Raw genomic sequence first — 27,416 nt, forward strand, 5'->3', positions numbered from 1 at the left:
GCCGGTTGCCATGCGTGGTACGTGCACCCGTCTTATCTGTACACACAGCTGTTTGCAAATGGAAAGTGCACCATCATCTGGCTGCGGACGCTTCTGACACGAAGCCCAGTCCAGGGAGGGCTGGCAGGGAATTCGAAAATAGTCAAGATCATTATAAACTACGCCCATTATTTCCACGTGCCCCAGAAATCTATGTATTATCTATCGGCCGTGTCCTGGTAATTTCAACAGTGCGAGAATAAGTATTTCTTCTGAGTACTATTGAACTGCGCACTGGTGAAAAGAAAGCGGCAGTAGGAACACGTATTATGGCCACTGGCCCTATTGAACCCCAAAGATAACACGGCTGGGCCCTCACACATAGCTATCATGGCGTCGTGGTGATAAAGGGGTGCGGCAGGCTCTCGTGAAGGAGAACCTTGTGCTGACGGACGGCCAGGGCGTGGTAGGCTCGCGCAGGCCAGTGCTGGTGACGTCATCTTATAAAAGCCTCTCCCTCGGCCCCTCTCACTGTCACTCCAGCGCCTCAGCCGGGGCTTGTTCTGAAGACGCACCGCAGCACCTGTTCCACCCACCGGCCAATCAGAGACCAGCACCATGCGCGAGATCGTGCACCTGCAGATCGGCCAGTGCGGCAACCAAATTGGCGCCAAGGTAAGAGCGCGCGAGAGTTTGGACACATGGAGCGAACTGGTCTAACATGACAGGCTGTTAATCTTCTAGCATTCTGTATATACGGAAGTTTGTTCAGTCGCCCTAATACTATATACTATGCTGTGGTGCGGTTGGATTTCGAACAAAAAATATTGTGGTACAAAAATATCAAAGCCAAAATATTGGCCCCTTAATATTGGGAATGTAGATATATATAGTTAAGAATAGACGTGCCATTCAGTTTAGTAAATGTACATTTACCAATATATACTTCACAACATTTTGGTAGTGGATATTTTTGGCTACGACATTTTTGAGTTTTTGTAGCACAATGTTTTGGATACGATATTCTGGTAGAATACCAAATTGGTGGCCAGTGTTAACCCAGAAGCTATCTTATCTGCTTGCACACAATAGCCAACAGGGATAGCATCTCGAAATACATGTTTATGTTTTTTAATATGTGCTATGGTAGGAAAGAAAACCATTCAGCTGCATTGGCATGATTAGAACCATAAAATAACAGATAAAGGTAAAAAAATATATAAAATATTTTTAATAAACTTGTTTATTCAACATTTTGCTCCAGATACAATACATATTCTTTCCAATCTCGCATTGAATACAGCTCTAGACACACTAACACTGTTGGACTTTGAGCAATAGGGCTCCAAGAAGCTGATCCCACCAGATGAGCACCCTGACCGGGGTCGGTGTGTGAGAATGTGCCAGGGAGTGATGGGGGTCACTCCAGACATCCGGGGCTACCCCGCTAATATCCTCTGTATTTCTCCCACATTTTACCCCACTTCTTGGGACAGCTGTGATTTTGATATACAATGTTCTCGGCTTGACTACACCAGTCCAAGTCTTGTTTCCAGGCTGTCAGACTAGGTCGGAGGTCCGCTCTCCAGACCCTGGCTTTTCTCCTCTTTCCCACCATGGCTGACATCACAAGCCACTTCTTCTGGTACTTGGGCCAGGCCACTTCCCCCGTCACATATAGGATAAGCCATCGCGCTTCGAGTGGGATAGCGACTTCAGACATAACCCTCATGACCCCTTGCCAGTACCTCTGTATAATCCTCTTCCTCTAGCAGTCCAGTGTTTTTTCCCATGTCTCCCTCAGTGTCCCCAGGGGATCTGGTGAATTATTTAAGATCTTACATGTAAGAGAGATTGCCTTGGATGCCATAGGGTCTAGTAGAAGTCTATACTCCAGGGGCGTAAACTCCAGTAATTGTTCCCCTTCGGTGATGTGTCTTTTTAGTGCATGACCCAATTGCAAGTAGCTGAACTTTTCTGTTTCCGTCATACTGCATTCTGCTTGCAAATCCTCAAAAGTGATCAGGGACTGGTTTCTCCAAATGTCTCCCAGTGTTTCTATTCATAGAAGTTCCCATTTGCGGATACCCCCTAGGTTTCCCAACCGGTTTTTAATAGACCACTGTCCACAGGGGGGTTTTCCCTGTCAGTTTGCCCGTGCACTTCAGATAGCAGTGGACCTCGTTCGATATGCGTATCAATGTCTGGATGTGCGGTGGCATCTGTTGCATTCCCATCCTGCATTATAGCGCCACTGGGTAACCCCGCTCGTCCACTGCCTGGCCATCTACCCGATAAGCCAGCTCCTCTCTGTCAGCATACACCCACACATTAATCGTGGTCAGCTGCGCTGCACAATATACCTCCTAATGTCCGGGACCGCTAGTCCCCCATCGTACACCCCCCTCCTCAACTTATAAAATGCAATTCTAGAGCTCCCCTGTCCCAGAGGAGCTTGTGCACCTCCCCATCGATTTTCCGAAAGAATTAGGGAGAGACCCTGTAGGGCGAATTTTGGAGAACGTAAAGGAAACTTGGCAGGACCAGTATCTTAAACAGGACCGCCCTGCCTATCAGGGACAATGGGAGGTCTCTCCAGTTCGCCACATCCAAATTAAGCTTCTCAATCAGTGGAAGTAGATTATCGTCTATGAAGTCATTAGGCTCCTTGGAGACCTGGATAATAAGGTACTTAAATCGATTCTGCACCGTCAAGGATGTGTCTCTTGCCAATCTAGGTGGGGTGTCGCCCGACAAAGGAAGAAGAAGGGACTTGTCCCAGTTGATCTGGTAACCTGAGTAGCTACCAAAGAGCCAGAATAGCTGAAGCAGCCTAGCCACTGTGCTGTAAGGTCGGGTGACAAAGACTAGTATATTTTCTGCATAGAGCGAGATACGTTTTTCCCCCTCTCCTGTCCCCTTGATGCCCCGCACTAGGTGGTACCGCTGAACCCTTGCTGCCAGGGGCTCTATCGCCAACGCAAAAATCATGATAAAGGTAATGTTATGCACTGCAGAAATAGAATATCTGGCAATTTCCATGTAGAGATATTCATAACATTGACACCATCAAAGCATGAAAACTGCAATTTTATTTTGTTTAAAGAAATAAGAGGCAATGGGGCCAAAATATATCAACACTGTGTGCTGCGGTTGCATAACAAGAAAGGGACAAACCGGTGCAAAGTATTGATTTGGGGATTTACTTTCAAGCGTAAAACATGTACCCATGCAATCACCAAGAGGTTTGACGCAAATTCCTATCTTCTAACATTGGTAGCCAGGGATTTGTGCTAAGTCTCGATCAGGCAGACATAACTTTAGAGAAAAGTTTTCTTTTCTTAAAACGTATCTAACATTGCACGTGTGCTGTACAGTACATCAAACATACAGAGTTCTGAATTTGTTAAACTATGTCAAAGAATGTATAGTATTTTGTACTGAAATAGTCCCCTTCTACCACAAAACAAATGATTTACTTGACATACCTTTGACTATAGTGTAAGGCTGTGTCTGTTGGCACAAAGCAACCTAAAGTGTGCCACCGGAGAGACGAAAACAGCGGCATATTTTAATAGGTATGGCATCGTTTTGCTCCCCCCCTTTCACACAACATACTCAGCACCTTTGAACTACTTTGCTCTGCGTGAATTCTTTGAACATTTGCCATGTTTTTGAAGCAAAATTTCAGACATCAAATGGTATAAATAAACTAAGGCCATCAAAGCAGCCACTAATGCCCAGAACCCAAACAATTTGGGCAATATTAGCACTCATCATTAAAGGGCCATAGACCATTCAGTTTGAGATATGTGCTATATAAACTGACACTATCATTGACAGTAATATTATGCAAATTAAGGTGGAGTTCATACTTAAGTATGAATACGCCAGCTTCACTGCTCACTTCAGGCTTGCTTACTTCTGCTTAAGGTAATAGCTGATTTTGTATAGAGATTCCTGGCTCCCTGCCCGAGCATTATGTTTATAAACCTCACCGAGATGACAGAGAGGAAAAGACTTGGGCGGAGTTCAGAAATAATTTAACACTGAACACAGATACAAAATGGAAGCTGCTGCACTGGCAGAAATCCTCGATGTAAATTCGGGGCGCCATCTTTAAAGTCCCATTCGAGACTCTTTTTTAAAGATGACCAGGCTGGCCATGCAGGGTGTGGCTGGGGTACAGAAAGAGGCTGACTGCACCGCAGCGATAAGGGGAGGCCAGGCTGTACATACAACTGCTTCTTTTAGATAAAGGTATCAAATGTGTTTTTTTCCGGGTGTGATCCTCATAGCATTTTGTTGAATTTGAAGTTGACAAATAAAGGCTAATTTAGCTCAATGTTTTAAGTTAAAGGGTTTTCTTTCACAGGGTGCTATCTCTTTCCTTTACTGTTGTTTTTGAACTGGGGCGATACTGCCCACATTTCCAAGTGTGTTTAAACAGGGCGGCTCTAGGCTCATGACGGCCCTGGGCAGGGAGCGTAGGTAGGAGGCTTCGGAAGAGGGAGTCCGGGTGGGGCAGAGCCCCCCGGAGCTCAGGAAGGTGTTTTAATAAAACGTCCAGAAAAGGCGTTAGATGACCAGTACCTGCGGCTGATCCTACCCTTCCGAATTTCGTCTCAGAACCATAACATTTAGGAGGAGGAGAGTATTGTGACACACAACGTGGCCACCAGTGGGTAGGGAAAAAAAAAAGCCAATCAGGAACCAGGAGGAACACAGGCACGGAGGCCAGTGAAGAGGGGGATTCAGGGTGTTTGGAAGTGGAACAGAGCCGGAGGCCGCCAAATCCCTGCCAGGGGCCGCCATGCAAATATGTATCCATCCTCAGAGGATTAATATATAAAGGATATATATTGGTGTGGTGGCCCCTGGGGTTTGGTGGCCCTGTGCAGGTGCACAGCTTGCACATGCCTAAGGCCGCCTCTGGTTAAAGCACAGAGCTCTGTTATGAATGTTAAAATAATGCGTATCCCACACGCATACTGCGGTGAGCTCTCCCACTTGTTTGTCTGATGATCATGTTTGGAATGAGGTGCTTTGACTTCTGTGTGTACTTAAGGTTTTCGCTGGGGCAAAGTGATGCAAAGTATTATTGCAAGCTCATGAGGGCTGTTTTCTTTCCAGGGCAAAAGTTATCTTGCTCTGGAAATGTTAAATTTTTCTCAGCCTAAATAGTGCTGTGTTGCTTTGTACATCTTTTAGTCAAGTGTGCCTTACTACTACAGCGGCTCCCTGCAAGCACTTACGATTTTTGACGCAAAGCCTGATCTACTAGGATGGTCAGGTTGGGCTTTGAATACAAACACAAAAACACATCCCCGAAGCAGGTGCTTACGAGGAGAAATGTTTTCTTTTCGCCAAACGTTCCATGCATTGTAGGCGTTCCTCGTTGTACAGCACACAATGTGTGGAATAATTTTGTTTTGGCGTACAGTTTTCGAATGGAACAGTATGCATCTAGCACAAACGTATGCTAGACACCATGGGGCAAACTTACAATAACTGGCGCATCCCTGCAAATCAGCAGGGATGCGCCAGTTATTGTGCGCCACAGCTCCGCCATCATGGATGCGCCGCATTTACAATGCAGTGCACCATAGGGCAAAAACGGCACAGATGCGTGGCGCATCTGTGCCGTAAAAGTGGCGCATTGCTGGAGTTGCATTGCAAGCGCGATGCAGCTCCATCAATGCTCTGGGGGCCCTATGTAGTTAATGTTTTGTCAATCCTTACGCCTGCTTCGGGCAGGCGCAGGGTTTTGACGCAGCATGGGCCTAAAAGTGACTGAGTGAAATCTTGTAGATTTCACTCAGCCACTTTTAGGAGGCGTTCCTGCGCCGCAATGCCCCCCCTGCTCAGGAACACCTACATGTGGTGCAGGGCTTTACAACGTGACGCATCTCCCAGATGCGTCACGTTGTAAGTACCCCGCACCATGGCGCAGTATTTGCGCTGCCGCTGTGTCACAAAAGTGACGCAACGGTGGCGTAAATGAGGCGCATGGGGCTTGTAAATCTGTCCCCATATATACATATTTCTGCACCATGGTGGAAAGGTTTTGCACGGTGCTAGACAACCCATTTATGAACCAGCGCGGGGTAGTGAGCAGAAGCAGGCTATATTTATTAAAATAGCTATGCATTGTTTTCTTGCCTTTCTTGAAACGCAACAGTTATGGTTGCTGTGCTGCGTTTTGCCAAAAAAGAATAAATCAGCCTCCTGGAGGAAGCTTTTAGGGCCTGATTCACAGAACTTACTTAAGACAAGATCCTAAACTTACTACCATGTTCGTATTCACAGAAGGCACTTACTAATTTTGGTATTCACAGAAGACACTTACTCATTTCGGTATTCACAGAAGTTAGGAGTCCTAACTTTAGGACTCCTAAATGCCTTCTGTGAATACCGAAAGTCCTAAAGTTAGGATTTTTCTCAGTTTAGGAGTAGTAGAGTTAGGACTCCTAAATGCCTTTTGTGAATACCGAAAGTCTTAAAATTAGGATTTTTCTCAATTTAGTAGTAGTAAAGTTAGGACTCCTAACTTCAGGACTCCTAACTTCAGGACTCCTAAATGCCTTCTGTGAATACCGAAAGTCTTAAAATTAGGATTTTTCTCAGTTTAGTAGTAGTAGAGTTGACAAAAATCCTAATTTTAAGACTTTCAGTATTCACAGAAGGCATTTAGGAGTTCTAAAGTTAGGAGTCCTAACTTTACTACTACTAAATTGAGAAAAATCCTAATTTTAAGACGTTCGGTATTCACAGAAGGCATTTAGGAGTCTGAAAGCTACTCTGAACGATTCTCTTGAGTAATTCATGACATCCATTTGTAAAACACTACAGCATGGATACAACACCCTAGTGTACGTGGTATTTCCACATCAATAAATGGGGAAAAAACACACACAGAAACTGGATTTACACAAGGTATTCCACATTAACCTCACCACAGATTCGAATTCTGGCTGGGCATACTCATGCTTTGGTCCTTTTAACATCGATGAAATTAGTATTAATGAGGGTCTGGGGCGTAGCTTGGTCAACAAGATTGGAGGTTGGGGGGGGGAGCTTCAGATTTACCATCAATCACACTGGCATATCTTGTTAAAATACATTATGAGAAGCAGCACACGAGGGGGGCTTAAGAGGCAGTGGAAACAGAGAGGATTGCTAGGGGTACTTAAAACACATAGGGGCATATTTGCAAGAAAGTTGCGGAGCTAGGGTTCTCTCCAAAATTGCTAACGCCGCTCTACGTCACATTAGAAATGCAGGGATGCGCCATATTTACAATAATACAGCGTAACCCTGCGTTTCTCCCTGCGCTGGCGCTAAATTCAGCTGCCTAACGCCAACACAGGCACCCTTGCACCACAGTGCAAGGGTGCCTGCATTGACGGAATGATTGTTTATGTGCAGGAGGGTGCTCCTTCCTGCACATAAACAATCCATAATGGCAATTTGTAACTTCAATGTATGCTTCATTGTGCAGCTCGCATTGAAGTTGCAAATCGTCCTTTTTTTAATGATTGTTTATATGCAGGTATAGACACCTTCCTGCACATAAACAATCATTCATGGCAATTTGCTGTTTCTATGTGTGCTGCACAACACACTACACATAGAAACAGCAAAAACGAGGAGAAATAAAGCATTTCTCCTTGTTTCGCAATGTTAAGACCAGGTTTTCCCTGTTCTTAATTTTGGTGCTGCCTCCTTTTTACGGCACAATTGTAAATAGGGGACAGCGTCAAATTCAATTGGTGTTGCGGTGGAACGCTCCCCACAGCCCCCATTGACCTCCCCTTTGACGCTTAGTATAGCGTGAAACAGTGCCATATTTACAAGGCAGCGTTTAGGCACGTTAAGTGGCTTAACCCTTCCTTATAATTAAGGCGAAGACCCTATCGCCAAAGGAACGTCATAAAAACATGATGGGGCATATTATCAAGGGGGTTTATCTCCGCTTTTTTGGCTTTAAAAGCCAAGAAAGCGGAGATAAAATTATCTCCCTATTACCTAGCTGTCGCTAACACCAGTTAGCGACAGCTAGTAGGAGATAGCGACCATTTTGGGCCCCACTTTGCATGTCAGTGATATTTATCACTAATGACATGCAAAGTGGGCGTGCCAAGATGTTAGTGACTGGAAACAGTCGCTAACATCGCTATCTCCTATTACCAACTTTTGGAGATATTTGCGCTAAGCGCGAATATCTCCAAAAGCTAACACCTGCCCTGAGCAGTTCTTAGCCATGTTATCCAATGGGAGGTGGATAACATGGCTAAGAGCATTAGCTCGGTAATGCATGAATATCGCGGACTTTTCAGCGATATTCATGCATTGCGGCCGATTTTTATCGCATTTGCGATAAACCTTGGTAATACCAAGGTTTATCTGCGATAAAAATCGCCGCCGCTCAGCAGTAAATTTTTGTCTCTAACCAAGCAATAAGCGATAATTATCGCTATTGCTTGGTAATATGCCCCGATGTTCTTGTGGCGATAGAGGCTTGTAAATATGCCCCAAATAGTTTTCAAACTAATCACGTTTTGAGAGAGAGAGAGCTTGAGTCTGTGTGGGCATGTAAAAATCCAGGTTGAAATCCGACAGATACCTCACAATACCCGCCTGAAACCACCTGTACCCTACTATTTACTACAGAAAACAATTTTTAGTGGGGTGTAACACCCCAACCCTTCCCCCAGAAGCTAAGCCCCTGATGAGGTTGGTGATAAAATATATCATTTCAGTTTCATGGCACAGTACAGTTTCTGGTGCGCACTCTATAAATGATACCTCCCATCTGCTGATCAGCATACTGAATTAAATAAAATGGTATCCTTTGAGTTATGGTTGACTTTGTGTCTCTGAAGTCTCGGTAAGGATCGCTCTGGATCCCCTCCCACACCACTGACGCCTCTTCCTGTTTACCATTCTCAGTTCTGGGAGGTGATAATCGATGAGCATGGAATGGACCCCACCGGAAACTACGTGGGCGACTCCCCCCTGCAGCTCGAGCGCATCAATGTCTACTTCAATGAAGCTTACTGTGAGTACTCCAGCTTAATTTACGTGAGGGCATTTACGGGTATTAATTGCCCACCATGTAGAAGTGTTGATGGGTAACAGTGAATACAATGGGATCTTTTTAACTGTGTGGGGCTGTGAGCAGGGCCACTAGAATTATGCGGCAAGAAAGGACCAAATTATGTGGCAGAGTTAAGTAAATTATGAAGCAAGAAAAGGATCATTATGCTGCATGATGCACCACATTTTGAAATAGTATTACTTTATTAATTTGTGATTTTTAAACTTTGAAATACTTTCTGGGCATTGGTTGCATTACATTAGTACACATTTAACACCCAAATATAGCAAATATCAACAGAAAGGTGACCAGTCCAGCTTTGCAAAGGTCCTTCCACTGCGCAGCAACATGTGTTGTTGCATTTTTAGTAACTTTTGAACCGTTTGAGCTAGAAACAAAATGTTTTTTTGTTAAATTCTGCAGATTATGCGCCAGATGATAGATTATGTGGCAAATGCTGCAAATCTACAATTATGCGAAAATCGCAGCAGCCACACAATCACATAATTCCAGTTGCCCTGGTTGTCAGTTACAAAAAATAGACCTCAGGAGCTAAGCCTGCGTGGCTTTGAGTGGCCTCATACATCATGAGTAAGGCGATGCAGCGCACATCAATGCACCACCTTTCTCTGCACCCTGGAAGCTTTCCATGGGCGTTGCGGTGGGTATTCCCACGGCACATCCATGGAATTCGACTCTGCCCCAGACTTACAAAGTGATGTAAACCTGAGGAAGCACCAAATCCGTACGCCTCCCGAAGTGAGACGTAAGAAGAAGTAATAGGTTTATTTCTCCTGGTTTTCCCTCCTTTTCATGTGTTCTGCATTCCGCAGCACACACAGAAAGACAAAAACGCCTCTTAGGAATGTTTTTGCGAAGGAGAGTGCCCCTTCCGGCACAAAAACAATCCTGCATTCAATGGCAGCACCCTTGCACCATGATACAAGGGTGCCTACGTTGGCACTAGGGTGACGAAACGGTGCCATCGCAGGTAGAAAGGACAGGAATGTACCGTATAGCTTATATACAGTACATTCCTGCCCTTTCACTTTAAATGTCGGCATTGGGCAGCGCAGCAAGATGCCTGTTGTGCTGCCCTTCGCCAAAATCGCCCAAATCAGACCCTTAGAATGCTTATTCACGACAGCCGTTATTGCTCGCATTCCAAGTTTTCTGATTGGCCGAGCCAAGTGTAGCATTCAATGGAAGGCGGCGCACATTCATTCTTGTATGTTTGTGAATGGATCTAGGTTTGGTGCAGACAGAGGGCTCTTGTTTGCTGATTTCCATTCTTAAGATAGCCTTCTATTTGCCGGAGATGAACCTCTGCGTTTGGCAACGTTCACCATTCCTTCATTTCACTGTCACGTCTTCGCTCTAAACCACATAATTTGTTTCTCTAGACGGCTGTGTCATCAAAATCTCCCATATCTGAGAAACAGGCTAGCCTCTCTTTTGCATGGAAAGCCTGCTGTTGCTCTTATAGATTTGTGAAAGCCTCCTCATTTACCTAACACAATAACTCTTCATGTGGTTGAGCCCCAGTTTTAAAACATGAAGAATCCATTATGTTAGTCAACATGACCGCAGGAAGACCTATAAGGCATTTCAGCCAAGCTCAGTGCTAGCATGCTTCTACTGAAGACAAAACTGCCTGGACTGCGACTCACTAAGCATTTGTTTTACCAAGTGTTGCATGAATGCAGAAAACAGGGGAAACATCTATTTTTTAATAGGACCTTGCTATGTGTGTATTTCTCCTAGCTTTGGTAATTAGCTCCACCAAACTTTACATTTCAGAATTTTCATAGACGACAAATAGTAGTTAAACTCCTCCCTGTTTTGATAGAACAATTCTGTTAGCTGAATAACTTCACCCAAAAATCCAGCCTTAAAATTAATTGTACATTCTCAGCAAACATATCTTGCAGGAGTGACTAGACATGGTTGCTCACCTCACCTCCTATATTTGCTTATCTATGGAACTTCTTAAACATTAAATAAATAAGACTTAATAGTAGTCATCACAGACTACCACTTTTCCCCAATGATAAACTTTATTCTGTGCCTCAACAGGAACACCCGCTACCAAAGTTGGGAGACAGAATCCATATGATTTTCTGAAGAATCAGAATTTAAACTAAATTATTCTAAATCATTTGATATGACCATCGCCAAACCACCAAAGACAAATGATAATGCTCTAAGGGGTATATTCATATGAACGTGTGATAACTACTGCAAGAATAGTGTAACGCAACTTTCAACATCGTAGCCTATCGTGGGAAAATAACCCAGTGTAAAGTGGAATTCACAACAAGGCGGTAGCAGGCGTAGACACCACATAACGCGTCAAAGGTCCGTGTGAAAATCAACGCCATGCCGCAAAAATGTGACACGTGAATGAAAAAAAACATGCGATGAGGCAAATCGCAGGACAAAAATCAGAGAAAACTAGCTACAGGCCTGCAAATCCCACAGTCATGCGGGAAAATTCACTATAAAAGAAAGGAAAAAAATTAACCAATTCTAACTGCGTAGCACCATGGATACACACGGACCGAGTGCAGAGGACAAGCCGAACCCCACAACCCCACGGAGGTCCAGCATGGAACCCCGTGTTCAGGGAAGGGCAAGGGGAAGAGGAGCTGGTGTAAAATTCCTGCTGCTAACGCGCCTTATCGCGTGTTTTGTGTTCTTATCGCCGATTTGGCTGGTCGTTGTGAATGTTGAGGAGTGGTGTTGTCGCGGGTTTTGGCATGGGAACGTCTACTCTGCATCTCATTTGCGATAGTTGCGGGGGTCCTCTGTGGCAATGTTTTTTGCAGATGCTATCGCGGGTAAACTGGTGCTGTGGGCTGTTAGCACTAGCTTGTGAATGATGGGGTAATTTTATCACTACTTTGGCTGCAAAATTGTGCCGTTAATTCGGAGGTGGCTCCTTGTGAATATACCCCCTAAGAGATGGAGTGATTGTTTGCACTGAAGCCCCAATTAAATATCTGTGAGCCAATATACCCTCCTAAAATTTGTGTACTATTTATTTATTTATTTTTTATTTATTTATTTATTAATCTTATAAAGCGCAACAGCTACCCGTAAGGGTTTCCCGGCGCTGAATGACAGTAATAGCAGAATACAGTCCGGAGGGAAATTATTGGACAAAAAGCCAGGTCTTTACGGCTTTACGAAAGCGGATATGACAGTGCTCCATACGCAAGTCCAGGGGAAGGGAGTTCCAGAGTTTGGGTCCCAAGGTGGCAAAAGAGCGACCACCTACTCTGGAAAGCCTGAACTTAGGAACACAGAACAGGTGTTGGGAAGAAGAACGGAGAGAACGTGCAGGTACATAAAATTTAACAAGGGACTGGAGATAGGAAGGGGCGACTCCAATTTTGATCTTGTGCATAAAGCACAATGCCTTGAATTTTACCCGATTGTCAAGGTTGAGCCAATGCAGTTCCTTAACCTCTTGGCTGCTAGGCGTTTTCCCGCTGTGTGCTGGAAAATGCCATTTTAGTGGCACTATGACGAGCTCAGCTCGTCATCAGCACACGACACCCGTGGGTGATGACGAGCTGAGCTCGTCATCAGCATCGAAAGGGTTAAGACGCTCAGTAATAGGATCGTGTTTCCGACAATCACAGAGAAGCCGTGCAGCGGCATTCTGAACTAGTTGAAGACGGCGCATGACCGCCCTGGTAGCCCCCAGATAGAGCACGTTCCCGTAGTCCAATCTAGAGGTCACCAGGGCCGTCACAACGGATCTCTGGGTGTCGGAAGGCAGAATCCAGAAGATTTTTCTCAGCCACCTGAGGTGGCTGCAACTTTATTGGCCTGGTCTTTCATCGATAGATCTCTATCAATAATGACCCCAAGATTTCGCGCTCGTTCAGAAGGAACGGGTAAGCCGCCCATGGTCGAAGGCCAATGTCTCGAACTCCATAGATCAGGCTTATTACCAAAGACAAGCACCTCCGTCTTATCGCTATTTAGTTTGAGAAAATTGCGGTTCATCCAACGGGAGATCTCGCTGAGACCCGTTTGCAAAGATGAAGGAGAGGAGGGATCAGCTTGGGATAGGGAAAACACAATCTGAGAGTTGTCAGCGTAAGTAAAAAGATTTAGACCAAAATAATGGGCAATATGGGCCAGAGGAACAACATAAAGATTGAAAAGAAGAGGACTAAGAATTGAACCCTGGGGCACACCATGTGGAGAGAGGTAAGTGTTGGATGTAGACGTATTGGAAAAAAATTGAAAAGTTCGGTCAGTGAGAAAAGACGAGAACCAGTGCAAGGCTTTATCACTAATGCCAAAGGAGGCAAGATTGTTCAGAAGGATACTGTGCAATACAGTATCAAAGGCTGCACTGAGATCAAGCAATATCAGTGCAGCCGTTTCACCTCGATCTAATAGTAGGCGAAGATTCTCAGTCACTCCCAATAGAGTGGTTTCAGTAGAGAAACCCTGACGGAAACCAGACTAGGAGGGATGAAGAAGATTATTAATGGTAACAAAGCGTGATAAATGCAAATGAATATGCCTTTCAAGAATCTTAGAAAAAGCAGGCAACAGTGAAATAGGGCGAAAATTTGAAGCAACATTGGGATCCGCAGTGGGTTTCTTCAGTAGCGGAGTAACCATTGCGTGCTTCCAACAGTTGGGAACCGTGGCCGAGTCAAGAGAAAAATTGAGTAAGGTACAAATCATACTAAGTTGAGGGAGCTCTGGCTTACGTAAAATCGAAATTGGTAGGGGATCCATGGGGGAACCCGATTTAATGTTGTTTAGGATCTCCAATAAAGTAGTAGGTCAGAGATCAGGCCAAGTCATCAGTGAGGCCGAAGGTAGACAAGAAGTAGTGGGGGGCAGACAAGAATCTGCATCAATATGCATGGTCGAAGATGGAGTAGTAAGGATATTAGTATTATCATGGGCTGCAATATCTTGGTAGATATTTTCAATTTTAGAAGTGAAGTACTGGGCAAGTTCATCACATTTCCTGCTAGAAAGAGGTGGGGGTATAGCAGAGGTCTGTGAGCCGGCAAGACCTTTTACTACATTAAGTAGTACTTTGGACTTGTTCATAGCTTCAGTAATCATGTTATTAACATAGGTGGCTCTGGTGTGAGCACAAGCCTTATGATAAAGTTTTAATTCTGTTCTATATGTAAGACCAGCAGTGATGGAGTAATCCTTCCTCCAGGCACGCTCTAGTCTTTTACATTGGGATTTGTGTGAACGAAGAGTTTCATTGTACCAGAGGGCAGGAGATTTATGAACAATAGTTTTCTTGTTAGCAAGAGGGAGGCAGGTGTTTATAGCCTCAAGAAGCCAGGAATTCACAGAATTAGCAGGCACATCCATGTCATCCAAGTTGAGTGGAAATTTAGGCATAAGGTCGCACAGGCTTTTGTTAAAAGCAGCAATATCCAAATTTTTCCAGTCTCGCTTTTTGATGTTCACAGAAGGATTGAATTGGGTCTGTGCTTCATTACTTGTTATAGTAAATTTGACGAGGTAATGATCAGACCAAGAAACTGGCAGTGCAGGAAGACATAATAGTTGCGTGGTGTTAGAAAAGATAGGATCCAAAAGATGCCCACCTTTGTGGGTGGGACCCTTATTGTGTAAAGTTAAGTTCATAGCGGCTAGATCAGCAATGCAATTTCCTGCCAGGTTATCATTAGGGTCATCTAAATGTAAATTTAAGTCTCCTACAATTAAAAAATTGCTGGATGAAACAAGAACCGATGCAATATATTCCAGGAATTGGGTATACCAAGAGTTTACAGTGCCCGGGGGGCGATACACTAGGAGCCCTGTGAGGATGTTTTTGGGATTTAGGGCAAGCTTGAAATGCAATGCTTCACAGCCGCCCAAGACGACAGGATCCGACTGACATTGATATTTTTTATTGAATATGATTGCCACGTCACCCTCGTCCTTCTAGGACGGTCATTTCTGACAATAGCATAATCAGTCGGCAAAGCTTCGGCGATGTCAGGGCCGGAGCTATCGTGAAGGCAGGATTCAGTGACGAAGAGCGCATCCGGCGCTTCATCGATAAGCAAGTCAAAAATATTTCGTTTATGTTTGGGCAAGGAACGACAATTTTGACTTAGAAATACAAAACCAGGAGGAGAAGAGATAATAGTTTGTTGTTTTTGGCTGTTACAAAGGAGAGGAGTATCCAAGTAAAATGGGCAGTGAGAGCAATGCTGAGGGAACCGATCAAGCATATCAAGAGAGGTCGTAACATGAGTGCCAGAAGGTCTTAAGTCAAGTAGTTGTTTGGCGGTATAAGAATGAGGTATAACAGGAAAAAGACACGGGGTTCTGGCCCCGGGACCCGTATGGGCGCAGATGGGCACGCTTTTGGTGCGCCTTCCGCGAGCCCGCTCCGCCCGCCCGCCCGCTGCGCGGACGGGAAATGACACACATTTATACATGAGGAGGGTGGGAGGGTCTGAAAGTCTAGACCGCGATCCCTGCACTTCCCTAAGATGGCGGCTCCCCCCCGGCTCAAGCCGCAACAGCGTTCAATCGGCTGTGCGGTCCGAGGTAGTAAGCAAAGGAAACGTGCAAATTAGCAAATGAGCAAAGTTTAAAAAATACAGAAGTTAAAACACAATTTGGCTACAATATTGTCATCCGCCTAAACTTTCCCGGCTTTCCGCCTCAGGAAGTACTCGCTAATAATCAAACACTGAGCAGCGTCACAAGTGCGATTTAAATACCAGGGAGGGCGGGAGGGTCTGAAAGCCTAGACCGCGATCCCATCCACTATACAACTGCAATGTGCCTCATGTATTAGGCATTCTTTATAAGGTACTATACAGATCATGACAAGAGGGGAGCTCCTAGTTTGGCTGTGTGACTTGTATGAAGATGACCTTTATGTCTCGACTTTTATAATACAACAGGAGTTGGTAGTATTTCCGTGGTTCAACAATTCATGCGAAATAGTGAGCCCTAGAAAATTATACTGATTACATTGTGGGGTATGATTCGTAAAGAAAATATGAAAATTACAGGCCGATTTTGAAGGTGGTAATGGGATTGATCAGACTCTCTGAATACCCACAAATGTGCAATCTCCCAAAATTCTAAGCTGAACCACGCCTTGGAATGACCATTAAGTGCAATTTACTGGTGTGGAGAACTCTGCGGTCATTATAGACGTCTCCACTCATGTAAATGGGCTTACACCAGCTAAGACTCTCTTTGTGAATCCCTGGCAGTAAAAAAAAAAATCGAAATACGGTCTTAAACCTTAATTTCTGACTGGATTTACCTTTGTGAGTTGGGGTTTATACACTGTGATATCATACATAAAACACTTTTAAATGAAGTCATTAAAATATGAAATTAGAAATAAATGGCTAAATGTGGAAAATACAGATGGAAAATAAATAAATAAATACTATGGAACTGGGAGTCCTAGTTACAGGATCTAGTGTACTGGTGATTTCAAAGCAAGGGGTATATACAGACCAATGTACTGAACGTGAAACTACTAGATAATGTTTAAAATACAGAAACATGTAAAATATTGCCTCCTGTCTGAAAATGTTTATTCCACCAACACTCGCAAAGCTGGGCCATGAGATGTTCAGATTTGAAATGGCTGATAACATATTTCAGGCTCTGTTTTATTTGGAGTGGGTATAATGGTTGTTGAAGAACATTTCTCTTATTAGCTGTAATCCACAAAACCTCTTAGTTATTTTTTCATCTGCACACCAACGATAACAGATGTTGAAAACATAAAAGCAATTATGATAATGCATTCTGAAAGAAACACATTATGTAAATTAGGCGGTAACCCTCCTTCACTACTGTGTCCATTAAATTCTCTTTTTAAACTTCAGCTTTTTTCTTTTGCTAGAGGTTAGATTTGAGAATTTTAATATACACTTCACAAACAGTACTAAAAAGAACATTTGATATATGTTGGGTCTAATAAAGAACTATGAGAAGTGTAGTGTTGCTTATGATGTTCGGAATTTTACTGTTGAATGTGTATGGAGCAGATACACTGATCCTATTTCCCTGCCAGTCGCATGTTCAGACACTTGAAGTAAAGAAGTTTTACTTCCCTCAAATGGTGTCTTTGGCATCTTTTCATTGGTGATGAGGATGGAATGAGAACTGACAAGATGCAAATGCTGTTTCTAATCCTGTGAGTTCTGATCCTGTGCCAGATAAAGCTTGGTGCAAATTGCCCATTGATAAAATTAGACCTTTAAATATGGTTCTTCAAGTCAAATATGGAACTGTAGTTATAAACTACTACTCTAGGTGGCATGAGGTAGTGTTTGTGAACAGCATTACCCCTGCCATGGTGAAAGAAGTGTTTGAGAAATTAATTCTGAGAGGGTATACTGGATGATATTATCACATACAGTGGACCACGCTTTAGTTATAATCACTTTGAAGTTTTTCTGTATTGAGAATCTTGGTCATAAAAATGTATGTACCTCATTGTACCACCCTAGAAACAATGGTCTTGTGGAAAGGTGCAATAGAGTGATAAAGGAAAATATTCAGTTGTTACTGCTGGGTGGGCTTATTTGGAGACAAGATGTTAAGAATTTACTGTGGGCAATCCGCATCACTCCAACTGTGGGCACTATAGTTTCTCCTTTCTTTCTATTGAAGGAAAGGTTTCCAGGTTCATAAATAACCAGAAAATGGATGGAGAAAATTATCACCAGATAGTTTATTCCAAGGTGCACGTGAAAAAATGAGGAAGGCCAAAGAGAAATATCATAAGGGAGGCTGTTGCAGGGTGAAGGAAGGAGAAGTGGATGTATCATTAAGGAAGGTTCTTGGTTCCCTATGCCCAAAAGAGGGGTCAAGGTGCTTGAACATCCTGTAAGGGTGGTTGATGGAAAGTGTTGGAATAAAGAAAGAGTGGGAAGGTTCATGGTGATTCTCATAAACAAGAAACTATTAACATCCAATTGGAACCTTATAGGAGTTTTACCAGAGAAGATCGCTTCCAGTAAGGTTCAGGGATTATGAGTTAATGAGTAGAACTATATCTATTTGTTTATGTTATTCTTTAGTATTTTGGGGTCTTGTGTTATTCTCTAAATGGGAAAGATGTGTTGGGTCTTACAGTGTTGTGTGAGGTAATAAATATCTTAAAAATGATAGTTTAAGAATGTTGTTTATTCTGTTCAGAATGTTATCGTTGTATTAAGCAGGGAGCAGTTCCTGTGATCCTGCCAGTTGCATGTACAAATACTTGAAGCTAAAGAGTGTTACTTACCTTAAATGGTCTTCCAGGCATCTTTTCGATATTACTATTGAAATACATATTTAGACATGGCCTAGGCCCTTCAATTTTACCAGAAATACCTATTGGTGTCATTATTTAAAATAATTTTAGATTTCATTTTTTGTTTAGAACAATTTATATAAATGTTCTTGCACGAAAGGCCTGAACTGCATAAAAATCGAACTCCCATCAAAATATATCAGTGTCATGTGACTGAATTGTTAATGTTTATAGACTGACTGCTCTGCATTTGATGTTCTTAAAAACATATGGATGTTTTCAAAGCCTTCTTCTTAATTTCAGCGCACAAGTATGTGCCCCGGGCCATCTTGGTCGATCTGGAGCCAGGAACCATGGACAGCTTACGATCTAGCAGGATAGGAGCTCTCTTCAGGCCTGATAACTTTATTCACGGTTTGTATTCAAAATGATAGAGCTATGATTTACAGAGTGGTAGGTAAATACTGTATAAGGAAGCTTTTCCTTTGAATATTTCAAGAAGTTTTCATTATTCCATGACTTCACTACAAAACCAACATCGAAACCCATTTATCTGTCAGGTGATGATTTGATATTAATGCAAGAACTGTGGGCTTCGCTAACGAACCAAGTACAGGGTCTGTCCAACCTGATTCTAACCCTGTCAACACCATGCCAACCTTTTCTTCTCTAAGGTAATTAACATAATGACCAATGCAGCAATGTCCACTAAATGGATGTTCTTCAGTGCTGGGCAATCGCTCAATTATAACCAAGTAGTTGAGCGGTCCATGTTTAAGGGCAGCCAATTAGGTTTCCCTCACTGAAATTAATGTGGCTAGTCCCATTGTATTAATTTCAAAGGCTTATGGCCATACACGTTATATAAGAATTTATGTATGTCATAGAGGTTTGGCACATCCACTGAATTACCATATTGACGATTTGATATTCTAAGGGCCTTTATATTCCTATCTAGGGAAAAAAACAGCACTTACATGCACGCCGGCCGGCCAGCTGCTTCCTCTCCGTTCTCTTTGACTCTTTGGTTGAGTCCAAGAGAATAAAGGAAGCAGGAAGCACCCAGTCTCTCCCAGCCAATCACAATGCTGCCTTACAGCAGCGTTGTGAATGGTCTGAGCGCCATGGTTCGGCATTCAGAGAGGGACTGGGGGCCTGGGCATGTTCTCCACCCAGACTTTAATGCAGCCTTGGTGAATATGCAAAGTGCGTATGAAGGTTTGGTCGACCTGAGACGGCCGACAAAACATTCATGTGTACTAAAGAGAGTGTTCCGGTGACGTGCAGCCCCGCCTCACCCCTACCTAGGTGAGAGACAGATGGAAAAATAAAATGATAATAAAGTTTGTTATTATCATTTCATTTCTCCTTTTATCAACGGCTCACAGAGCAGTGGGGAGACACTCCTACGCCTTAGCGGATGAGCCGCACCTGGGTTTAGCCCAGTTTTCAAGTTTATACCAGCTCACATACTAAAGTTAAATATTCACTTTAAAGTTACAATAGGTGGCAGGCGTATCCCAATACTGGATGTAACCATTAGTAGTTTAATTATAACAATGTTTTTCACCTCTATATTGACGCTATCCCACCTCAGAAGAATTATGGTAGAATGGGTTAAAAAAAAACTCCACCAGCAGAACTAACCCACAGAAAGGGGAAATAATATGTTGTGTCATGTTAGCAAATATGCTGCTGTACTGCCTTTAGTATGGCTACACAAGGCTGTTGTATTCTTTACCTTTATGCCCACTCGAGGACTTCGCCGCAGACCTAAATTTGTTTTCTGTTTGAGTAGCATACAGTACTCGGTGTATTAACTCTGCTACTGTTGGTAACTGGGTGCAGGTGAATTACATTATCAATTTATGTTACTAACATTGGTGGAATGAACCTTGCAGAACCATGGGGCATATTATCAAGGGGGTTTATCTCCGCTTTTTTGGCTTTAAAAGCCAAGAAAGCGGAGATAAAATTATCTCCCTATTACCTAGCTCTCGCTAACACCAGTTAGCGACAGCTAGTAGGAGATAGCGACCATCTTGGACCCCACTTTGCATGTCAGTGATATTTATCACTAATGACATGCAAAGTGGGCGTGCCAAGATGTTAGCGACTGGAAACAGTCGCTAACATCGCTATCTCCTATTACCAACTTTTGGAGATATTCGCGCTAAGCGCGAATATCTCCAAAAGCTAACACCTGCCCTGAGCAGTTCTTAGCCATGTTATCCAATGGGAGGTGGATAACATGGCTAAGAGCATTAGCTAGGTAATGCATGAATATCGCTGACTTTTCAGCGATATTCATGCTTGCAGCCGATTTTTATCGCATTTGCGATAAACCTTGGTAATACCAAGGTTTATTTGCGATAAAAATCGCCGCAGCTTAGCTGTAAATTTTTGCCTCCCCCTGTCTCAGCTATTGCCAGAGACAACGCCGGACAGAGCGGGGTCTCACTACGCCTGAGCCAGGACCAGGACGAGGTGAGGTCTCTTACCCGGGCACCCTGGATCTAATACATTTACCAGGTGTCATGGAGGAGTGAAGCCACAGTATTTGGAGACTCATATCCTTTACTGGAATATCACATAATTATTGTTTTGAGTTTCGCACCAACACATTTTTTGCAGTCGCACTATTGAGAGAACAGAGGCCCTGATGAAAGCCTAGGGTCATACTCCCGCTTAGGCAGAAACATGTCGGCCCCTATGCAGATATTTGTTAAACTGCAGTAGTAGTATAGTTTTGCGCTGTTCTTAGTTTTTAATTAGGAAGAGGTCTTGGTAGAATAAAGTTGGAATGAGATTCTCTATCCTATTTTAATTTTTTCACACACTTTTCTTTGTTGCACTGCACCTACACGTCTGACCAGATCCTTATGATTGTTCCTTGTGTTGGCATGTGTAAACCATGTGTCCACAGACGGTACTACTTGGTCTCAATGATCTAGAGACACTGTACCCAGGACGGAGGACCACATGAGAATATTGGTCATACATGATATTGATGGGAATCCAACACGGGTGTTTATTTTGCTAACACAGGGGCAACCATCTTCTGGATGACGCCTTGAGCTGGTACTCTCAATAATTTGAGACCATAGCTCCTTTCCTGAGACATGAATAAGAAGTTAGACCCATAGGTTTTCAGGTTGAGCATATTCTGGTATACAGGGGATACAACCTATGCGTGGTCTTTAAATATCCCTTAGGCCCTCCCCAATGATGTGTTTATAGAAATTTTTGTCTCTAACCAAGCAATAGCGATAATTATCGCTATTGCTTGGTAATATGCCCCCAAGTAAGTTATATCTAATAATATAGCAAATTAATTCTAGGGCAATACAGCGCTGGTAGCTCACTGTTACAGTGTCATTGCCTGCAGGGGCGGCTCCTCCTTAGGAGCAGAGGATCGTCACCCCGTCTGCTTGGAGCGCAGCAGGCAAAAACCAATGAATAAAATGGCGTGCCAATGCCATTGTATTTATTTGCTACCGCACCGGCTTGCGCTGTGTACAGCACGAGGTTGGGGGCAGGGCTGAATCCTGTAAATGCAGGATGACAGCAAGGGTCTACAGTACTCATGTTGGATCAGCCACATGCGCACTGTAGACGCAGCAATCCAAAGGCTGTGAAACAACCTGGGGATTGCTGCCACAGGCCCCCAGTCTCAAAATGAGCGCTGGGCGAAGCTGCTCTCACCAATCCTGGAGCTGCTTTCATCGCACGAGAGCAGCTCCAGGATTTGTTGGTGTTGAGTTCCACCGGGTGGGAGGAAGTCCTTCCTTTTCCTGCTCGTGGACAGCAAGAGAAGGGCTGTACCGGTCGTGCTCCCGAATTTATAGTGAGTCATGCGCCTTCGCGCCTCACCAAATTTTATTTAAGGTAGCTTCCACTGATTGCCTGTGATTTTAGAGTAGGCATTGGGATCCTGGGAAAAGATCAGGGTCCAGGGGTCTTGCAACCTTACTGGTAAATGACCGCTTCCGGGAGAAGAAAGCAGGATAGGAAGTATGTGGGCAAAAAGGACCTAACTTACACAGCGAGGACAGAAACACAGCAAAATGGGCAGAGGCTAGCGCTTACATCAGTAGAAGAACAAATTCTAGGGAGGGAGTGCGGTAATGAAAAAAGAAACATTAGTAGACCTACCTGGCTCCTGTTGTCTGCCCCTATTCTTCCTTTTGGAGAACAGAATCCACGACACACATTGCCTCCTCCGCTCACTCTTTTTGTTTGGTTCACACACAGGGACTTGAGCAGCTACAATAACCCTAACACTGGGGGTATGCCCAACGTTAATTATGTTTTTGCTTCCCCTCAGTTCTTGACATACTTTCTTGGACTGTCAGACACCTCCCTGCTCTCGAGCTTAGTCCGCCCCAGTGACTCCCAGTCCACAGTGCTCTTGCTACCTCTTCCATCACCTTCTGTTTCTTGGGTTTGCTCGCCCTTGCCTCTGGTTCTCATGGATCCAGAAGTTTCCTTGTGCCAGTCCTGTTTTCAATTTGCAGCTCTTACTTTTTCTTTGGTGTCTCCATCTCAATGGATACCTTGGAGTGGAGAGAGCCTGTGCTGTCATCCCAGTGGAAAAGCCACCTGCAACTAACTGTCTGGAGCATCATCACCACATTCAGGGGCCGATACATTGGTAGTTTCAACCATGATGTGTTAGCTTTCGTGTTGTGGAGAACCTGCAAGTGAAGAGAATGTCAATGCAAGCATGGCAGCTTTCCTTTAGATTTAGTCTGCTACAGAGTGTAAGTTGCTGGCAACTGGCTGCATTGCATCTATCCTACTTGAAATCACATCACAGAGCAGTGTTGACCTCCACCCTGATGCTGTACATTTCTGTACATTACAGTAGGATGCAGGTTAGCTTCAATTGTAAATTAGACCTATTTCAGGCGAAATACAACAGCAAGAGTTTAAATAATGTAGTTAAATCACTTTGGTTGTAATTCTATGGTGAGCGGGTTGACCACATTATGTATACTCCAATAACAAGTGAAACAGTGGGCATAATTAACTTAGGGTGTCATTTACAGCAAGGAGAGCGGGCCCAACAGCTGCCAAGTTGGTGGTGACCCTAACATCCCACCCTCTGGTGGTCACAAAGTACATTTTACACATGTGGCTGCTATCCAATTTAAGCTTACTCTCATTTCATGGACCTTAGAAAGATGAATAGCTGAATTAACCAATCTGAATGTGTAACCGGCTAGCCACACATGGATCTCAGATGTCAGGATATCAAAATATGTGTGTACATCTTCAATGTTAAGATATAATATGAAGCAGAGCATTGTGGGAGATGTATAGAAATGTACGCATAGCAGTACACCTATCTAGGTAAGTAGACAGAATGCTGCCAAGCTGAACCTACAAAATATTAAACTGTTATAGACTTAAAAATGTCCAAATACTCATTATAGGAGGTGTTTAGTGAAGCTATGATGCCATGCTGTTTAGTGACCTGGTTATTTATTGAGAACTTGCACCCTGTCGAGATGCATGACTTTACAAATATGTAGGTTTGCAAACTGTGAGAATTGTCTTTTTGTGTTTCATTCTCTTCTGTCTAGATACATTTTTTAAGTGTCTCACTGGCTCTTTTACTGTTTCCTGTCTGCAGGGAATTCGGGTGCTGGCAACAACTGGGCAAAGGGCCATTACACCGAAGGAGCTGAACTGGTGGAGTCAGTGTTAGATGTTATTCGAAACGAATGCGAGAGTTGCGACTGCCTGCAAGGATTTCAATTTGTCCAGTCACTAGGTGGAGGAACGGGGTCTGGCATGGGCACCCTTCTCATGAACAAAATCCGAGAAGAGTACCCTGATAGAATCATGAACACCTTCAGCGTGATGCCATCGCCCAAAGTGTCGGACACAGTAGTCGAACCATACAACGCCATCCTCTCCATTCACCAGCTGATTGAGAACGCAGATGAGACCTTCTGCATCGACAATGAAGCATTGTACGACATTTGCTTCAAAACCTTGAAGTTGACCACCCCAACCTATGGAGACCTCAATCATTTAGTGTCGATGACGATGAGTGGCGTCACAACTTCTCTACGTTTTCCTGGTCAGCTCAATGCAGATCTACGGAAGCTGGCAGTAAACATGGTGCCCTTCCCTCGCCTACATTTCTTCATGCCTGGGTTCGTACCCCTGACATCTCGTGCAAGCCAGCAGTACCGAGCTCTCACTGTGCCCGAACTCACCCAGCAAATGTTTGAGGCACGCAATATGATGACGGCGTGCGACCCTCGTCATGGCCGCTATTTGACTGTTGCAGCCATCTTCAGAGGGAAAATGTCCACCAAGGAGGTGGACGAGCAAATGCTAGCTGTCCAGACAAAGAACAGTGCTTACTTTGTGGAGTGGATCCCAAACAATGTCAAGGTCGCAGTTTGCGACATACCCCCTCGTGGTCTCAAACTATCTTCCACTTTTATCGGCAACAACACCGCCATTCAAGAGATCTTCCGGCGAGTGGGTGAGCAGTTCTCGGCCATGTTCAAGAGAAAGGCTTTTCTGCACTGGTACATAGGGGAAGGCATGGACGAGATGGAGTTTACTGAAGCCGAATGCAACAGCCACGACCTCGTGTCCGAGTACCAGCAGTATCAGGAAGCTACAGCTGACATAGAAGGGGATTTTGAAGAGGAGGAAGAGGAAACTGAGCATGTAACAGAAGTAGTTGAAAAAGTGTTTTAGATTCGGCAAAGAATTCTAGAATACAATGGACTTTTTTCGGACTGCATTCATATAAGTCTGAAATTGGATCAGCATTCAATGAGCAAAATTCAGAGGCTGTTTTAGTCCTTCTTATTAGGAGTCCAGAAACTTTTCATTATCAGAAATATGTTAAGTATGCGAGTTCTAAATTGGGTCAACCAGACAGCTTCAGAGACAGCCATGTCTTCTGCTTTCCATTTACAAACCAATCCATGCTGGTATTTATGTCTTTATTCTCAAATACATTGACTGGAATATAAAGCCCATAATGTACTGAGATGCCAAATTTAAAATCAATTGCGTATACTGTGTTGAAGAGCTGCCCAATGGTATAAAACAGTAGGCGTACTTAGTTATACATCAATGTGAAATCCACTCATATTTATGTAACATAAATACATTCTATTGGGTCACATACATCGGCACCCCCTTGCTATTATACTAGTCACAAAAGTTCAAAGAGTTTTAGTAGTGACCTCAGTCAGTACTGGTGACCACTCAGCTGATTACATAAGTCCTGATGTCTTAACTTGATGTCCTTTGATATGGAATAAATCAATAGTCCATATAGGAGAGGCTGTAGTGGGCGGTACATCGACATTTCGGTTCCTTGTTACCTAAAAAGTACGTGAAGCCCTCTTCAGGACAAAGGGCCATATGTAGCAAGCCAAATTGGCTTCGCAAATGACGAAATTCGCAGAATTTCGGCGTTTGCGAATAAAATTTGGACTAATGGTATGAATCAAGGGAATCTGCTTGAAAAATAAGGAATCGCAAAATTTGTGATTCCTTATCTTGCGATTGCATTTAAGGAATCGCTAAAAAGAAGCGAATTTCTACATACATACCATTTTGCGATTTCTAAATAGCGATTCCTTAAAAATCGCTATTTAGAACTCACAAAACGGGATGTTAATACATTTGGCCCAAAGTGTTGGTTTAACATCAATTAAGGACCCAAAATAAAACCTAGAAGCCCAACTAAATGCATTTAATGGGACGAAACAATGAATGCTTGAGTGCAGATCAGAGCCCAAGCCATATACCTCTAAGAAAACGGGATGGAGTACACCAATAGTCAACACAGCTAGGAAGACGGGATGAAGTACTCCAACAGTTAACACAACTAAAAAGACAGGATGGAGTATGCCAACAGTCAACGCAGCTAAGAAGACGGGATGGAGTACAATAACAGTTGTAGATGCACAAATTAATCAAGAGTCCCTTGATTGATTCAGGCATCTATGACTCTTGGCGTACTCCATTCTGTCTTTTTAGCGGTGTAGAATTGGGACAACAGGGAGCACATATCAATGTGTGGTAAGCGAGCACAAGGTGATGTCAAAGAGACCGGAATTTGTCCTGTCAGGCATCAGCAGCTCAAGTCCTGCTTTTTTTTCTTTGCTCTGTGGGATATGTAGTAGTATTTCTATTATAAATGCAGTGCTACAAGTACCAGACCCATTCAAGTAAATTGTTTAAAAACGGATGATGCTCAGAGTACCATATTAGAAAATGGCAAATTTTGAAAAGGTATGTGCGTACACAGAAAAACCCAAGAAGCTTATATAACAAGCACAGGCCAGATCGAAATTTCCATTATGCTGGTATATCCTCATATCATTTTCCCTATTTGGCGTTTGCACTTGTTTCAAAATTGGGCTTCTACCCCCATGTCGTGTAATTACAGGCTAATTGCTCAAAAGAGGTAGCGCAAATGTACTGGAACGACAAACAACCAGAACGCGAGTGGCTACTGTCTGCAGCACTTGCGTTCACTGCACTTTTTTGCATGAAATGCATCCTTGGCCCATTACCCACAATTATCTATAAATCTGAGCCATTTTTGTGAAATTTTGCATAATTATGCAAATTCAAATCATGTGAAATTCGTACACCATACATATAGGCACATGTGTACTACAGGTGTCTAGTATTTGTAACTTTTTTACGAAATTCCATGAAACCTTTGTGAAATCACATAAACTTATACTTTTAATGCAAAATGTAGCTTGTCGGTATCTCAGGTGACTTTTTTATGCAAATTGCATCATGAAAAATGTTGATAAATTTCACAAATGCCACATAACATGAATTTCAGGAATTTCACTGGTGTGATATCTCAGCCCTAATACAAACACCAGCAGGAGGCCCCATACGAAACCTTCAGCCTCTATTTTCCATGCTTTTACTTTTAAACCTATACTTAGAATGACAGAACTACAAGTGGCAGGATGAGTCATTTTGCAACTATGCACATGGATAAAAAAATGCATAATGAAAATAATGAAAAACAAA

General features: G+C 43.4%; 1 protein-coding gene across 1 annotated transcript; it reads left to right on the top strand.

Moving 5' to 3' along the window:
* The first annotated feature begins 275 nt into the window (after positions 1–275).
* TUBB1 (tubulin beta 1 class VI) lies at positions 276–27,416 on the top strand. The gene is made up of 4 exons (XM_086932641.1): positions 276–654; positions 8,932–9,040; positions 18,675–18,785; positions 24,010–27,416. The coding sequence occupies exons 1-4, from the start codon at positions 598–600 to the stop codon at positions 25,095–25,097; spliced, it is 1,365 nt and encodes a 454-aa protein (XP_086788767.1). The 5' UTR covers positions 276–597; the 3' UTR covers positions 25,098–27,416.

This window comes from Lissotriton vulgaris, chromosome 7 (genome assembly GCF_964263255.1).
Source record: "Lissotriton vulgaris chromosome 7, aLisVul1.2, whole genome shotgun sequence".
Taxonomy (NCBI): Eukaryota; Metazoa; Chordata; class Amphibia; order Caudata; family Salamandridae; genus Lissotriton; species Lissotriton vulgaris.

Bases quoted from the DNA above. Each gene is read 5' to 3' on its own strand.
- TUBB1 (XM_086932641.1), top strand. From the start codon at position 598: ATGCGCGAGATCGTGCACCTGCAGATCGGCCAGTGCGGCAACCAAATT. The intron at 655-8,931 runs GTAAGAGCGCGC...TACCATTCTCAG, and splicing joins GCAACCAAATTGGCGCCAAG to TTCTGGGAGGTGATAATCGA. The intron at 9,041-18,674 runs GTGAGTACTCCA...TCTTAATTTCAG, and splicing joins CTACTTCAATGAAGCTTACT to CGCACAAGTATGTGCCCCGG.